Below are 17,302 nucleotides of genomic sequence, written 5' to 3'. Positions count from 1 at the left end.
GTTAATTTTCTCCAGCATTTATGGATACCTAATCCTACATAAACACACTGGTAGGCTGAATGAAGAAGTTAGTGGAGTTTTCAATAACTTTTTTTCTTTTGGGATGAGAATGCGGTGAAAGATGAGAGTTGAAAGAGGTCAGTGGGTCTTGCAGAACTGAGAGAGTCTTTGGGGACCAGCTCACTGGATGTTGAAAGGTTTCTTCCTCACCCTTCAGTCCCAGTGTCCCATCATCTGTCCTCCCAGTGTCACCCTCTGGGGTTATTGCACTTCTAGCAACTAATCCAATTCCCTCAGCATCTTCCTTGGTCCCTTATGCTCCCACATTAGTTGACTCCCCTTTGCTGTACCTTGTCCTGCACTTTTTAAACCGTGATATCCAGCTGAGTTTGTGGAAGAGCCGGGAGAAGAGCCAGGAGAAACTGTGCTGGGTGCTGCTGTTTTCACTAGCAGAGAAGCACAGGAATCATCCACTGCAAGAAAGGCTCTTTTGCTGCCTTTGCCCTTTTCTGCCCCAAACCGCTTGTATAGCTGAAGCTGTTCCTGCCTAGCAGCCAGTGATGTCTCATATCAAAGCAGAGAAATGCTGAGGGATAGATGATACTTCCACATGTTAATTACTTCAAATATTAGTGTTTATCCACCTACTTTAAAACATCAACATCTCTGGATGTTGCTATTGCCCAAATATAAGCCTTTAAGTCATTGCCATTACAGTTTACAAATTAGGTATTGGATTAGACAGACTGATAATTTTGAAAATGGAGGATAGCATTATCTCTACTGGTTCACCAGCTGGATGGATGGAAAAAAGCATCAGAAAAGAAACAGCTTAATCGCAAGCTTAGCAGAAAGCTGGTAATGAGTTAAAATGATTAACGTCCTCTTTGCCTTAATGTTGCATTAGCAAGAGACCTGAGAAAAGCTTCATCTTTTTCTATTAACCTTCAACTTCTAAATGGGTGGAGCACTTCTTTTTACCTGTATTACATTTGAATTATTTGTTTTCCTTGGGATTAAATCCCATTCTGAATTTGATTGACCAAAGGAAAATTTATGTTGCCAGGGAATCAGTGAATGATATACTTTTACTTTATTGTTCTTCTTAAGGTTTAATGCGTCAAAGGGCACAGACTGACACCTACATGCTACTGATACTGAGCACAATATCTGAGCCTCATCACTGGGGGTAGCTAAGGGCAATGCACCATTTTTAAGTTTTATGTCAAATCAGAACACAAGGATGGCAGTATTTCTGCCCTGTAGATTCTTCAGCAAACTGTCCTGTTTCTAAAGGAGATACAGAAGAAAAATGTAAAATCTCGATTTTAGTCTATGAGTTGAAATATGAGGAACAAGTGGTGTTTAAACACATCATGCTTTTCTCATAAGCGATTCTTAACCATTTTAGCTGCACTTAGTTTGTGTCCTGGGCTTGGTAAGTCTTGGTTTAGGACAGTTTTCACATGTGTAATTATAGGTACTTCCCTAAGTGATGCACAAAGCCAAGCCTAGTATTTCTCAAGTTGAATAGTCCACAGATGTTACCACTGTAGAACTGCTCAAATGCTGAATTTTGTGCCCCTTTTAGAGTAGGTTCGGTATACTTTATCTTTCTTTCAGATCAACTTAATTAATGATATAACACTAACTGCTGTAATGTCATTGGATTTTATATTACATATCTTACATCTTCTTTCTTTTCTTTTTTCCTCATTTTCTTTTGATCTTATGTTATAGTTTTTGTTCCTTTTTTTGTTTTTTTCACTAGCATTCATTCTGTGGCCTTGATGACACAACCGAGCCAAGATGTGTGGTTGGTATTCTTTATATTTCTTCATAGTCAATTTTTAGCTCTTAGATTTTGCCATATTTTGAGAATTGTTTGTAAGACTCTGAAACCATAGGGAAGGGCATACTGGTTTTGGTTGCACAGAGAGGAAGAGTCCCCTATAAAATCCAACTTGGATGCTTTCCACCCTAGACTTCTGCAGAAAGTCATTGGGTTTTCAATGAAAAATGATTTTGCATTCTAAGATGCTGACTGCTGTAACTGCAGTGGGTGCTTTTCATTTCTGCAACACAGGTACATTTTGTCTCAAAATTCAGGTATTGCTGTAGGATTCTGCCTTCTATCACGCTGGATGGAGAAGCGGCAAAACATCGGTTTTCAATTTTTTTTCCTAAAAAGTCCTGTGAGCATCACCACCCATGCAAAAAAAAAGGAGTTCTTTTTACTTCCTCAAGATCTTTGAGGCCATGAAATCACTTAGGAAATAATGACCTATTTTCCCTTCTATGAGGTGATGTGAAGGTTACAATGTGACTGCCCCCTGTGTGCCAGTGCAACATGGAAGGGGTGAGGGTAAAAAACCTCTGTGCCTCTCCTTTGCGACACTACCATCATTCTTGCTGTCCTTTCCACAGCATCCTGATCCTTTCAGCTCAATGCAAAGGACAGAGTGAATTTCTTCAGCTATAGCAGGAGCCATAGTGGCAGTGCTCACCTTTCACAGAGAACAAGAGGGAAACACAATTTAGAAAATAAGTCCCAGTCCTCTTCCCTGGAGCAATGCAAGTTGCACACTGCCTTTCAGTAAGGATGGTAACAACAATCTGTCAGAGAATTAAGCTGTGGTTTAAAACTATTGAATATTATACAGTGTTTGTGTTGTTACTGTTGTTGGGGGTTTTTTGTTTTGTTTTTAACTGATAATACACAATGCTTTTATCTTTACAATTTTTCCAAGTTTTTTCTTCTTTTAAATCTGTTGTGAATTATGCTCATGGAATCTCCTTAGAGTAGGACATGCGTTCAATCAACATCTTTGAAACTGCTATCAACTACTGTATGATGAAGAAGCATGATGACAATAGTTACTCCAAAAAACTATTATATTTACCTTACATTAAGTTTGAAACAGTATTTTCTTCTGCCCAAATCACAAGTACTTTTGCGAAATCAGACCTGTATTATCATGGGCTCTTTTGAGGTTTATTCAGGTCCCGGTACATTCAGTTATCATCTTTCTGTTGATGCTCTTTGGAACTGGCTCTGGACTTTCATTATGAGCATTGCTGCATATGTTTTTTTTATTTTTCAATAAAATGGTGATAGAAACAGATGGGTAGAATGTAATTCAAGGATATTATTGCTTTGTAACAAAAAAAGCAGTAGCTTTCTTTTGATTGTTAGATGGGTGTTGAAAAGTGGTGGAAATTGAACAACATTTCTCAGCATTTTCAGCATTCCTTTGGAAATTTCCCTTGATTTGTCAAAAATTGAGCATGTGCATATAGAGAGGTGTTTGAAGAAAGGAGAAGCCTTTTGGTACACTATTCACCTTTCCACAGTTTGAGATGAATTTTTTGTTCTGAGGAGATCAGATAGGACAGATACTGTTTTGGTTCATATAAGCTTGAAAGAGTAATGTTAAAGAAATCACCAAACTATTACCTTTGAAGTTTCATCCAGCTTTTTTATACCAGTCCTGGTTAGAGGTGCTAACATCTGGATGAATATATTTGCTTTTAAATATTGTGAAAAGTATACTTGCCAAGTCTAGAGAAACTTTATAAACATTCCATAAACTTAGTGAAATTACCAGCATTTTTAAAATTCCATTTGAAATATTTTGAAATACTGTGCATTCGAGGGGTCCATAGGCTTCCATGCTGATATAACTGATAGTATTATGGGTCCCCCCTTGGATAAAAGAGAAAAAAAACCGGAAAAAAAATTTACAAGTATTATTAATCTCCAGAAAATGCATCGTGCTGCTATAACCTGCTGTTCTTCCTGTCAAAAGTATTTCAGTAGTTAAATTCAAGCTTGGTGACAAGCATTTTGAGGGAATAACACAGGAATAATGACCTCGTAGCCACATAGCTACTCTTGTCTTGACATCTGTAGGAGTGCACATCACGTTGTGGTGCTAATGTGAAGGGCGACGTCCTTTAATTCATTTTGCCAGAGGTGAATCCGCCTCTGATTAATGTAACACAGAAAAGCCAATTTTAAGATACTTAGCTGTAATCAGATTCTTGAACACTGTTAATTATTTCAAGGCAAACCATGTGATTTACTGATCGTAATTTTGGTTCTAGTTATTTTGAAGGTAATATTAAATGAATTTAAGGTTGGATGCCAACACTTATTTCTGAAGTAATGTTATTTATCTAAAGCTCAGCAGACTTTTTCTTTTCTTTGTTGTTTTTGTTTTCTGTTTTGGTTTTTGTTGTATTTACAGGCTATTAAAAGAGCGTATGGAGTGAACAGCTGAGTCCACTTGCAAAAAAATACAGAAAATATTTAAGCAGCTTTAAATTGGTGCATTTTTTCATAAAGCAGTTTGCATAGTACTTCAAGCTGCAAAAAAATTGAATTTAAAATTAGAGATTTTTTTAAAGATGTAGCTTCAAGCTGGAATGATTTCATAATCAAATAAGGACCAGCACATCATAAACACAGAAAAAAAAATCTAAATAGAATTTACACTCTCACACCAACCAAACTGCAGAAAATAATACAAGTGCAATTACTGGCTGCTATGTGAACTGTTATCTACCAAATGGTTTTCTTACAGTACTGAGATTTTTGTCTCCATACTGCATGCTTTCAACAAATGTGGTTTGCATTTCACCCAGGAAACACAGGATCTCCTTTTAATATCTATATAAAAAAAGCTAAGTGTTTGACATTAAGTTGTCTATAGTAAATAGCTGACAGGAAGCAAACTGTTCAAAGTTGGAAACAAATAAAGATTTACGACCCTGCAGTGGTAAAATTCATATTAAATTCTTAAGTTGGAAATCCACGAGGGAGAAAGGAAGTGTTTTGGTGAAAGGCAAGGTGATGGATTGAACTAAGAGAACTTTAAAGTGGGCAAGAACTGTGTGGGAAATATGATTTCTTGAATGTTTCTTGTAAAGTAAGGCAAACTTGTAAAAACAGCACTAGGAAAATGGAAGATTCCAAGGTGACCTGAGGGGTCAGGAAAAGAGAATGAGTGATGTGCTGTGCTCAGTTATCTCTTCAAGAAAGAAGAGGGCTTGAACAAATGGGCACGTTGATGAATACGATAAGCAGAGGCATAGTTGGATATAAATATTTAGAAATCATGGCATCCTCTCAGATGAAATAAAAAAATGTTGACATTAGCTACCAGGAAGCAAAAATGGCACAGCCTCAACCAGCAGAGGCAGATAAACACGCATGGACATTGGACATTGACCACCTGAACTGCAAGAAAACTTCGGGGTGAAGCACAGGCTGAAATAATGAAAGTTGAAAAGAGCTTTTTAAGAGAGAGAATGGTTACAAAAGTAATAAAGATTACTCTTTCAAACAGGGAAAAGCAAATTGAAGTTTCAGAACTGGAAAGGCAATATGAAGAAACAGATAATTTTAATTATTTCTGAAATGTTGAGGCAAGCTGAAAATATTAAGAGCACAATATTAGAAGATAACTTTCTCCTTCCTCACATCTTTTTGGAAATCATATTTGTGTAGAAAGCCACAGAGAAACAAGTCTACTCCCATGGACACACTGAACTCCAACATGAACACAGAGTGGAATTAGATGGTTACAATAACACAACACATGAAGTAGAAATTATGATTGACAACAATAACATAAGGCAATGAACAATTAAGGAAGGACAAAGAAGGCTGAGGGAAAATTTTGTCACAACAACTGATTTTCTCACTGCTAAAGGTGCAGGAATCAGCCTTAGGAGCAGCCAGTTTTCTCAGTTATCATTCTTTGAAGATCAGAGGCGTACCCTCCACAAAGAATTACCAGACAACAGCACTTACCTGCAGAAGGTGCTGAGACACTGAAGATTAATTTAGTCAAATGCAGCAAACTGTGGCTGATGTGAGGGTCTGAATAACCCTGTTTCCTGGTAAAAAGCACGGTTTACCTTGGAAACAAGGACCATGCAGAAGTCTGGAATCTTGTTCTCCAAAAGAATGTGTTGCTCACAATGTGTTGTTCAAAAGGAACAAGCTTTTAGAGAATGTGTTTTCGTATAGAGATTTTTCATGTTTTAGTTAAGGCTGTTAGCAGTGTGATGACAGAGTGGAAAAATGAGGTTTTCACTGCAAAAGGCAGAATTCTGGCATCACTCTGAAGAAAAGGACCACAACAGGAGATAAACAGAGCTTGAGATAATCAAACCCAGTGATGATGAAGGAACAGAAATTGGAAAGTGTGATTCACTTGGCAAAGAAACCCTCTTCTCATAGGCACAGTTTTGCTCATCACTACTTTGGATATGAAACTATAAGCACAAACATGGGATGGTCAGAGCACGTGGCTGCCACGGTAAGCACACTGCACAGACAGGAGAGGATCTTCTCACAAAGCAGAAAAGGTATGAGCAATTTCATTTTCTTATTTTGTGATGTGTTTTGTTACATTGTAATTGATATGTGACAGTTCTGTTGATGTCAGTTAAAGAATCTGGCTGACTGGGGTGATAATTTCCATTGCATTCATGATGGGTTTTTTCTGCGCTGAGCTAGCAGGATTCATAGTTTTGGAAAACAGAGCATATCATTAGTCTTTCTATCCACTGTATGCTGGTATTTATTATAGAGCTGGGAACAGTGTGTTAACAGGGTGGCCAGGCATTGGAATAGGCTGTCCATGAAAGTGGTGGGATCACCATCCCTGGAAGTGTTCAAAAGCATGTAGATGTGGCACTTGGGGACATGGTTTAGTACTGGACTTGGCCATGCTGGGTTAGTGGCTGGTCTTGATGCTTTTAGAGGTCTTTTTCAACCTTAATGTTTCTATAATTCTGTGATTCAATCCATCCAATATGATGGGCCTGATTTTCACTTTCCGTGACACAGCTTTTAAATCATCAGTCCCAGCTGTGTAAGTGAAGAAAGAAACTGTAAGTTTCTCATTGTTGTTGTCAGTTCTGACAGCTTTCCTGGTTTTATGCTGCAGTACTCAATAATTTTCAGGATGAAGCAGCAGAAGCATAGAACCTGATGGACCATGAGGTGTGAGGTCAGCTTTAGAAATTGTTGTATTAACTTTCATTTTATGAATGAATAAAAGAGCACTTTTAAACAAGAACACCTACTAGAAATAGGAGAGTAGAAATCAGTGTTGTAATGATTTTGCCAGTTTTTTTCCTGCCTGCATCCTCACTGCTTTTATATGCTGGTTACTTTCTGCAAAATATACTGCTAGGAATTTTTCTTTGTACAGCTTATGAGTTAAATATTAGGCTGGGGCACAGTTGAAAATGACATTAATTTACCTTCCACTGTAAATTGTTAATGAGCAAAGTAACAATGTCCACTATTATTATACCTACCCTTTGCAGTGTTGTTCGGGGATGAGCACTGTCAAATAATAAATACAGACAAAATACTAATGTCTCACAGAACTCTAAACTGAAGATACTGTTCTACTTGGGAAATTATACAGGCCAGGGGAGAGCCATGATTATGTTAGCACGTCTCTGAGAAGGGATTGGGCTTCGTAGGTCTAGAGATCACAAAGTGATTTGAACTTTGTTGTCCACATGGATTTATTCTTTGATGACTTTCCACACTTGAAGCTTTTAAGTATTATAACTTCTCACAGGACCGAGGAGCAGCTGAATCATTTCAGCTCTAGGTCCTTGTGTGGATAAGGCCAGTGAGTTGATAAAATTGACCAGAATAGTAAAACGTAGTGTCACTGACCGTACATGTGAATAGCACATAACAAAACATGGAGTGATAAGAGAAGAACTGTTTGTTCAGTCTTTTGAACTGATTTTCTGCCATTTTCTGCTCCTCAGCGTCAAAAATGTTACTTTTATCTTCTTCCTGTATATTCTGCATTTGTCTACCGAAAAAAAAAGTAACTGCATTATTTCCTGGAGAATAGATCCAAACTCTGTGGTTGAATTCCAATTACAGGTCCAATTCCAAATCAGCACAAATGTAGCAAAATCAAAGGCAATTCACAGATGCCACTGGTTGTGGTTTAACCCAGCTGACAACTAAGCATCATGCAGCCTCTCACTCACTCCCACCAGTGGGGAGGAGAAACAGAAAGAAAAGGTAAACCTCCTGGTTTGAGATATAAACAGTTTCATAATTGTAACAAAATATTACTATATTAGTATACTAATGTTAATATAAATATGCTAAAATATGAGTAGCAGTAGTAATAATAATAAAAATAACAATAGTAATTATAAGGAGATGGAGAGAAAGTAACAGGACCCAAGAGAAACAAGTGCGCTGCACTGTACAGTTTCTAAGGTGTGGAATATCCCTTTGGACAGTTTGGATCAGCTGTCACAGCCATGATCTCTCACAGCTTCTTGTGCAGCTCCTCACTGGCAGAGCATGAGACACTGAAAAGTCCTTGATGCAGGGTAAACACTACTCAGCAGCAGCCAAAACATGGCTTTGTTATCAACATTATTCTCATACTAAATCCAAAATACAGCACTGTACCAGCTACTAAGAAGAAAATTAACCCTGTCCCAGCTGAAACCAGGAAACAATTATAAGACTATACTTACTGAAGCGAGTTTCTGTAAATAAAGGTGAACTCAGGCTGAAGAATTTTTAGATCTACATCTAAAAGAGGTGAAAGAAAAGAATCAAACTTAGCTTGCCTTCTCAGGCCCAAATTTGAACATTCATTTTAGGCATGGTTTCATAAGCTATCAGAGGTGAAGTAGATATAAGTAAAATACTGCGTGGAGAATTCCAAAATACAAGTTAAATATACTGAATGTTTTCTCTGAAGTGGTCATAGAATGCCTTTTGAATAGGAAATATCCTTTTTTAATCTTCTGTCTTGAAACAATAATAATATAATACGTTTATCCAAAATAAACATACTCAGTTTTATGAACTTCCAAATAGTAAAAAATTATTCTCTTTTCAAAACTTTGATGCCTAATTCCTTTATTAATTAGTCCAACTGAATCTTTTATGAGGATCTCATGAACAGCAACTCCTTTCATACATGCTAATGGGGCTAATGAAATGAGACTTTCTCATAAATAATAAATGTGTTCAGAATCAAGAAGGACTGTTCATTTGATCATCAGAGGCTTAGACTCTGTCATTGCATGCTTAGAGTGCAGTATGTTCTGAACCTAATAATTTGGGGTTTTTTTCCATCATGGAGCCTTCATCTGGAAAAGAGCAAGAATTTTGTTACTCTGTTAAAATGCCCAGCAATGAAGGATTTGATATCCTGAATTTCAATGTTAAAATTGCTACTTCCTGGATTTTCCAGGAATTAGAAGATGCAAGCACACCTGATGGAAAAGTAAACAGTGCTGGAGAAGAGAACTTAAATCTCAGAATAAAAGAGCTGGAAAAGTCAGAGCAAAACCTGAAAGGTGTTCTAGAGGACTACGTGGAGTCAGATTCTGTCCTAAGACATAGGTAAATAAAAGGGGATTTTGCATTAAAATTCATTGTGATGTAACAAATGTACTCTTCTCTTTGCCCTGTGTACATGATAATTACATTATATGATTATCATTACATGATAACGCAAAAGCAACAAAAACATCAACTTTCTGTGTTTTTAGAGCGCCTGAGAAGATGCATGTATAAGTGCTTTGTGTAGCTGTCAGAACAGAAATGCAATATTCATTTTTTTAAGAATTATTATTTAAATAAGGGTTTCAGCATGGTCTAAAATGTTGTTACAAATAACCAGACACCTTTCTCAGGATACTGCATTCTTAAATATTCATAAGGTGTAAATTCTGTTTGTAAAGTTTATCCCTTTCCTTTTAAAGTAAGAGTTAATTATGAATTTTGTGTTGTAAAAACAGTTTATTGCTTCAGAAAGCTTCATTCAGTTTAGTATGTTAATGCTAATCACTAAAGTAGATAAAGATGCCATTACTCATTAATTATACATTTTACTAGAATAATTAGTTTTTGATTATCAGCAAAGGCACTGTTTTAAAGAAAGTCAAAGATTTCAAAAGTAAGAAAATGGAAATGGCATTAAAATAATTATTTGTATAATTTTTAAATTACTTTGATTTATTAAAGATTTGTCCAGAAATGTTTTAATAATGGGCTTTTTTTTTTCAAAATAATAATGAATCTTTTTTTAAAAACTTTCATAGGAATAAACCTATTGTAACAAGGATATTGGGGAGGAGAAGATATGGAGAACTTTATTTCAAACCAAAACAAAGACAGTGTGAGGGAACAATTCGAGGAGAGCAAATGAACAGCTGAAACTTGACTGAAAGCCCATTTTCAGGGACCTTGGGTAGCCAGTAAAAAGAAAAGGAATCCTATGCCTGGAGTCCTTGTGGTGGAAGCACAGACAGATGACACAAGGAATGATGTAGAAGGCAGAACTACCAGGAAAAAGAGAGAAGCAGAACTCAGCCAAGGCAGAGTTCTGGGCTGACATGGCCCTGTGTCCTTTGATACCAGTGTCAGATGATGCAGTGCCTGCAGAGGGGAGGACCTCGTCAGGTTTACTTTGATACACGAATGAGCACTTATTTAACTATGTGTTTTCTATCTTGATCCTGTTTCTTCAGAAATGTTTTCTTTATGTGAGATTTTTGAGTAAAGGTAATGTTGTGAGGATGTAGGTAGCAGGAAATTTTGGCAGGGGGAAGTAAGTCAAAGCTTTAAGTTAGAAATGAGCAGGGGAGCTCACTGAAGGTTTATTGAAGGACTCATTGAAGGACTGTTAAAAGTTGAATGAAGAAATTCAAGGAAGAATTAGCAGGGTCCTGAGAGACACTGGGGGTAAAGCGTGCCTCTCTGAGATGACAAAAGAGGTGGCTCTAGTACCTGCCTCATGAGATGAAAGACTTCTAAACTTTCTCCTTAACAAGTAAGGGTTTTTTTGGAATTCACAGCTGCTTAAAGCACTGAGAAGATTTTGATGTGTAGCCTGAAAAGGGAACGAAAGTCTTAAGGAAAACATGAAGCTTGCTCTCGTAAGATTATTTTAGATTATTCCTTCTGTGTAGAGGAACCCCAGCATATCATATCTCGAGCACAAGTCCTATGAGGAGAGGCTGAGGGAGCTGGGGTTGTTCAGCCTGGAGAAGAGGAGGCTCAGGGGAGACCTCATCACTCTCTACAACTCCCTGACAGGAGGTTGGATCCAGGTGGGGGTTGGTCTCTTCTCCCAGGCAGCATCAGTAACACAAGAGGGCATGGTCTTAAGCTCTGCCAGGAGAGGTTTAGGTTGGATATTAGGAAGAAATTCTTTACAGAGAAGGTGATCAGGCATTGGAATGGGTTGCCCAGGGAAGTGGTTGATTCTCCGTCCCTGGAGGTTTTTAAGATGAGACTGGATGTGTCATTTAGTGCCGTGGTCTAGTAACCATGGCAGTGTTGGATCAAGGGTTGGACTTGATGATCTCAGAGGTCCCTTCCAACCCGGCTGATTCTGTGATTCCATGATCACACTATGTCATCTTACACTACCATTTTAATAGAAACAGGCAAAGAAAAACCTGTATTTTGTCAAAATCCAGCCTTGTGGACATAGTCAATACAGTTATACATTATAGGTTTCAGTACCCACTGAAGGTATGTTACAAGTAAGATAAAATGCAGGTACTTCTAGGTTACCTGTAACATTAATTTTGATGGGAAGCATTTACTACCATCGTAAAATTTAAACTTGTTAACTGTAAGCCTAGCAAAATTCTGTGATCAGATACATGCAGAGACTGAAGTGTTGTGGCTACCTTTATGCTAACTTCACTGAACAAAACTCTTGTAAATGTGTTTGCTTATGATTTTCATATTAAGCCAGCAGAGAGGGACTGAACATGGGTGTTGTCTTTAATAGTTTTGAGACTTTCCAGTGTAATGTCCAGACCTCAGACTTGTTAATGAAGTGTTACTAGTGATCCACAAACTGTTACTATTTTATGTTTGGGAGACAAATGTAAAAAATAAAGATAAATTTATGCATTGCTGATGACTGCTTATCTATCTGGAAGTGTACTGTGGAATTTACTTAGCAAAACTCTTCATTCTCACCATCACAGGATGAATGAGCTGGAGCTGTCACACAAAAAACTTCTTGTGATGATTGATCAGCTCAATGTGAAGTTGCAAAAGGTTGAAAATGCCAATGTACGTATTAAAGGGAAATTGCAACGCATTCAGGAGGATCTGATCAACTTGGTGAGGAGGATATTGTTTCAAATTACCTAGTTTATTTTCTCTTTGTGGTAGTAATTTATAAGTCAATCTCATTTCCAGTGATCTCTCTGTTTTTAAGCAATAAATCATCTCAGCCTTTATCTTTTTCTACAAACATAGGAATCAGAAGAACTTTTGGATTTTTTTTTTTCTTCCCCTTTCTATTTCTCTGTTGTTTTTGATGGCATTGCCATTATTTCTTTTATTCAGGCCCTTGAACTTTGAAATATATGCTCATATTTTTTGCTTTCTCTCCAGAAACCACTCAGTGTACTCCTTCTCCTTAGGTCAGACTTTATCTTTCTAGGCCCATACAAAAGGCATTTTTACCTAGTTAACACAGCTCATTGGATGGATCCATGAAAATGGAGGAAGAATGAAAGTTTTTCAGGGACAGTCTTCAGTGAAACAATGTGTTTTGATTCTGTTTATCATAAGATATACTTTCATTTTCTCAGCATTTTAGAGTTGAATACTCTCACGGGACAATAGTACTGTGTGGCAAGACTCTCAAGTCTTGCTTCAAAGTTGCTGCAATGTCCCTGTGATACTGGTGGCTCTTACTCTGCTGAAAGCAAGGGCAGCACGGGACTCATGAAATCCTCTCTGCCTTTCATCTTTCACCTCTGTATGTCGCTGTGTTCAAACACACTATAGTGCAAATGAAAATACCAAAGCCTATTTTCAAGCTGTTTCAAAAGTCACTTGTTCCTTTCTCCGTTTTCAGGAGGTTCATTAGAGGAGCTGACAGATGACACCTATAGTGAAGGGCAAAGGACAAAAACTTGGTCTCTGGAAAGTGTGTGTCCTGTTTTCTAAAACAGAACCACAGCTTCCCTGCCTGTAGCACCTCAGTCCTTCGATACTGTCAACATTAAGGGTTTGTTGTAGATCAGAGCTGAATGTATGAATTCCAGTTCTAAGGTTTATTTTGATTTAATATGTACTGTAGAACATGCAAAAAAATGCGTTTTAAAACTTTTTTTACTTTTTGTAGTAGTAGATGGGGGATAGCTTGTGTTTTGTTTCCTACTGAGGTTTTCTGTGATGGTTGAAATGATAAAACAGTTTAGTTTTGCTGTAAAGGCAGGATTTTACTAGCTTTAGAAAAAATTCTATTTATGTCATTCCTGAGTTTTCAGAAAATAAGGGCAGAATTATCTCTAAATTAAAATAAATAAGGGAAGAAGAGATTTAGTATTAATATACTAACCATATAACTCAATGAAATTGTAGGTTGAAAACCAAAAAAAGTCAGAGAAGAAGCAAAAGGAAAAATTGTGTTGGCTTCAGGAGCAGCTGAAGACAAAAGAAGAAGAAATAAAAAGCCAATCAGAATATTTTGAACACTACAAACAAAGACAGAGACAACAAACAACAGTATTGAGAAAGAGGGAATGTTACCTTCGGGGTGAAGTATCTAGGCTGGAAAAGCAAGTCCTAGATCTTAGTTCCCATGTTGCTCTTTTGACATCCGAGATAGAAGAGGGAATGGTGCAGCATCTCCAGCAGGTACTGGAATCAACGTTCAGTGGGACTCGGGGTTATAAACACCCTGACATGGAAGTAGTGGAATTGAAAACTTGTATTGAAAATGTGGAGCATGATGTGAAAAGCCACCTTCAGGCATTTCAGCAAAATCTGAAGTTCTTAAGGGAAAAAGAGGAGGACAACAGAAGAGAAGAGGGAGACCTGCTGACTGAACTGCAGTGCTCTCAGGACAATGAAGACTTCCTCAGAACAAAATTGGAAGAATCATCCTGTCATGTCTATAGTTTGAAATTATCTGAAATCAAACTACAGGAAAAAATGGAAGAGCTTTTGGATGAAAACAGAGCTTTAAAAGATCAAAGTACAGTGATGTTGAAAAAGAAGAAAGAAAAAGATTCACAACTTGCAAGATTGGAGAATGGAGACAACAGTGTTGACCTGGTATGTCAACTGGTAAGTAAAAATAAGACAAAATATAATTGGTTTTTGTCTTTATATCACCTTGAATTACACTTGTCATTAGATGTGCAATCAAGATGAAAGTATGAGACTTTATCTTTCCTGAATTTTTTTTGTTTATATCTGTTTGTGCATTCGTACTTCAAACTGTCTCACTCACACCCACTGGAATCAGTAGTTGGAGCTTCATTGCATCAGTGCTTTTATGAGGTGCACATTGAGGGCACTTAACAAACCCTTTTTCCTTAAGTTTTTAAGTGATGTGCCCCTGGCAAAAGGTCTCAGTTGGCAACAGAAGTAGAACCCAGAAGAACTTCTGAGACCTCTGTCTTGTGGATACCAGTCAGTGGAGGAGTACAGATATGGTTGGATGAGTTTTTGCATTTTATTCATGCCCAAATGCTGAAGCAAAAAGCACAGTTGACAATAAATCTTGTCTATGAGATTTTCTGGATAATGGTAAACAAGGGAAGATGGATACAGTGTTCATGACCGGGAGCGAGCTGAGATATTCAGTGGTTTGCAGCTCTGTAACATTGTGATATGCCCTGAATACACTGAATAGACTTGTTTGCTTCAAGCACTTCACCCCAGCACTGCATGGGAAAGCTCTGGAAATGCTGTAATATGGCATTGAGCTTCTGCCAATTCATTTTGCTGACAAGGAACAATTCTTTTCACAGAGTGGACTCAAACAAAGTTTTATTCTTTATCCACTGAGGTGGAGGGTATTTTTATTCTGAGAATTTGTTAAATTGAATCAGCTAAGCCTCACACTCAGCTTACTTCATTCAGATTGTGACCTGATATCCCAAGAACATTCCTGATTTTAACTACATTTAACCAAGAGGTAATGGGCATGAACAAATTCCTTTCGTATAGGAGGACAATAGGACAATTTGACTGTACTTGAGTACTTCCAGAACTGGGAGAAGCTAGAAAGGATCTTTAGTCTGTAAAAGCTAGAGGAAATAAAGACAATTTTTTTAACCTGGTAGTTGAATGCACTTTTGCAGGCATGGTGATTTAGTGGTTCTACAGCCCCAAAGCAGTGAGCTCCAGGAGGTTCCCTTTGGGTGAGAGAGAAAGGGTGGTAAGATCATCCTGCAGTGACCAGCAGCACATGGGTGACCTTTGTGGAGAGCTCAGAAGCTGCACCTCACTGCACCTGTATCTGTAGCTGCCTCAAGGTGGCAAAAAGACCAACCACTTACCCTGAACCATTGCTGTAGTTCCTTTAACAAGTGTATTCACTTTTTCTTGGGAAGGAAGAATACCATTTAAAAATATTTTAAGATACTTCTAGAGGGACTTGCACTGAGTTGTAAACAGGTGCAACAAGCAAATACACTATGAGGGGACTGCGCAGCTAAAATCAAGAGGAGTGAGGCCTTTCAGAGCCTGAAAAGTAGTGAAGAATTACTATTTGGTTGATAGAATTGAGAAAAGGAGAAAATAAGTGTGGGGATATTTGAAGGTCTGAAAGCAAGATATATCAACTGACTAATTGTCTGAGACTAATCTAAAAACTCTTCAAGACAAAGGATCAAATGTCTTTCTTTCTGTGCTGTACTCTAATAAAAGGTTATTTTTTTCCTGTACACAAAGTTTTCTAACCATTTCTTTTCTAAGTACTTTTCAATTTGCATCTGTGTTGCCATAGGAGGTTACAGTGTCTCAGTTACCCTCTTTGGTATAAATGAATTTGCCATAATTTGTGTTTACTCTGGTCTGCTGTAGAATAGGTAGTGTTCCTTGAATGCTGTGTGTAGCAGCAGCAGCAAATCTTGTGCCTTCTGCATTTCTATTTGTCTTTTCCTCCTCTTCTAGTGCTACTAATATACTTGGATTTTTCTAGCAGAAAATGACTTGAGATAACAGGGAAAAAAATTCAATATCTATGATAAAAGGAGGAGGGAGACATCTGGTGTTTTTCTGTAAAACTGAAGAGGGCTTTTCCCCATTATCTGTAATTTTACTAGCACCTAATAAAATAGAATTTCTTAATCTCATCACTTTGATCTTTTAGCATTTAAGTCAAAATGGTTAGAAGAAAACTCCTATTTGAGCTCATCATACTCCAGCTATAAAAATGAGAAATCTTGTGCAACACAAGAAAGATTTTCGTGGTGTTACTTTCCTAGAAAACTGCTTGTATGACATTGTTCAATGAATGAGTGAATGGGATCATTTGCCTATTTCACAGCCACGAAAAAAGTAGTTTGTGAATACAGGCTTATCAGACTCCTGTGAAATACACATGGTGTGAGATTTCTCAATAAATACCATGTCATTCAATGCTGGTCACATCAGTTATTCTTGAAGACTAGCCATAGTCATTACTGGATCTTCATTCAATAATACAATATCCAATTAGATTGAGCACTAAGAGGTGAACTAAATCTCATGGAGGGGTGTAGGCCCATAAATCTTGTCAAAAATTTGAATTTCCAAGCTTAGTATCAGAATCCTGTCTGCAGTATTCCAACTGCAGCCTATGCCTGCTTGAAAAATGCACCAAACAACAACAAAAAAAAGGCAGCTGGTTCCACGTGGCTGTGCCTTGACTTATCAGACAGTTTCTAGATGTGAGCATTAGGGGTCTGTTGAAATGAAGGATAAGTATGAAACACCAAGCAGTGCATCTTCCTACTGCTTTCACATAACTGCTGAGGTCTTGATTTCACAGTGTGATGTTTGGCCATCCAAGTGTTGTATCTTTTACATCATTATGTGTAATTTTCTTTTGACAGTACCCACATAGTAATAATGAATTGATATCTGTGAAGAAATAAAAGGAAACTTCCAGGAAAGGAATCAGTGTTTCAGTTAATTGGCATTAGTTTCAAATGGGTTTTCCAGAGAAGCTGTGGATGCCCTATCCCTGGGAGTGTTCAAGGCTAGGTTGGATGGGGACTGTGCAACCTGGTCTAGATGAAGGTGTCCCTACCCATGACAGAGGGGTTGGAACTAGATGGTCTTTAAGGTACCTTTCAACCTAAACCATTTTATGACTCAATATTACTGAGAAAATAAAGGAATGAATCTTGGAAGTGTTGTGGTTTTAAGTCATGCCTCCCAGTCAAGATCTCATAACAGAGTGCAATAATGAAGTAGCTGCCTTGGATTGAAGTAAAAATTATTCTCACTGGTGATCCTCTGGAA

General features: G+C 37.6%; 2 protein-coding genes across 21 annotated transcripts in view; both read left to right on the top strand.

Annotated features, from left to right (window-relative positions):
* The window catches only part of JAKMIP1 (janus kinase and microtubule interacting protein 1), a 160,313-nt gene extending 156,030 nt beyond the window's left edge, over nt 1-4,283 (top strand). For all 12 annotated transcript variants that reach the window (XM_017824518.1, XM_017824526.1, XM_017824530.1 and 9 more), the window contains 2 exons: nt 1,772-1,816; nt 4,251-4,283. In XM_017824518.1, coding sequence (XP_017680007.1) covers nt 1,772-1,816; nt 4,251-4,283 — 78 coding nt within the window. The remainder of the gene's footprint in view (nt 1-1,771; nt 1,817-4,250) is intronic.
* The window catches only part of CUNH4orf50 (chromosome unknown C4orf50 homolog), an 87,890-nt gene continuing 74,815 nt past the window's right edge, over nt 4,228-17,302 (top strand). For 4 of the 9 annotated variants that reach the window (XM_017824513.1, XM_017824508.1, XM_017824509.1 and 1 more), the window contains exons 1-4: nt 4,229-6,378; nt 9,273-9,424; nt 12,031-12,169; nt 13,424-14,131. In XM_017824513.1, coding sequence (XP_017680002.1) covers nt 12,032-12,169; nt 13,424-14,131 — 846 coding nt within the window. In that variant the 5' untranslated portion in view covers nt 4,229-6,378; nt 9,273-9,424; nt 12,031. Of the gene's footprint in view, nt 6,379-7,930; nt 8,075-9,272; nt 9,425-12,030; nt 12,170-13,423; nt 14,132-17,302 lie in introns of those variants that run through there. The other 5 variants (XM_017824515.1, XM_017824516.1, XM_017824511.1 and 2 more) reach the window with 4 other exon arrangements.

This window comes from Lepidothrix coronata, unplaced genomic scaffold (genome assembly GCF_001604755.1).
Source record: "Lepidothrix coronata isolate B3197 unplaced genomic scaffold, Lepidothrix_coronata-1.0 Scaffold111, whole genome shotgun sequence".
In the NCBI taxonomy this organism is placed as follows: Eukaryota; Metazoa; Chordata; class Aves; order Passeriformes; family Pipridae; genus Lepidothrix; species Lepidothrix coronata.
This window is presented reverse-complemented; position numbering and strand designations above follow the sequence as displayed.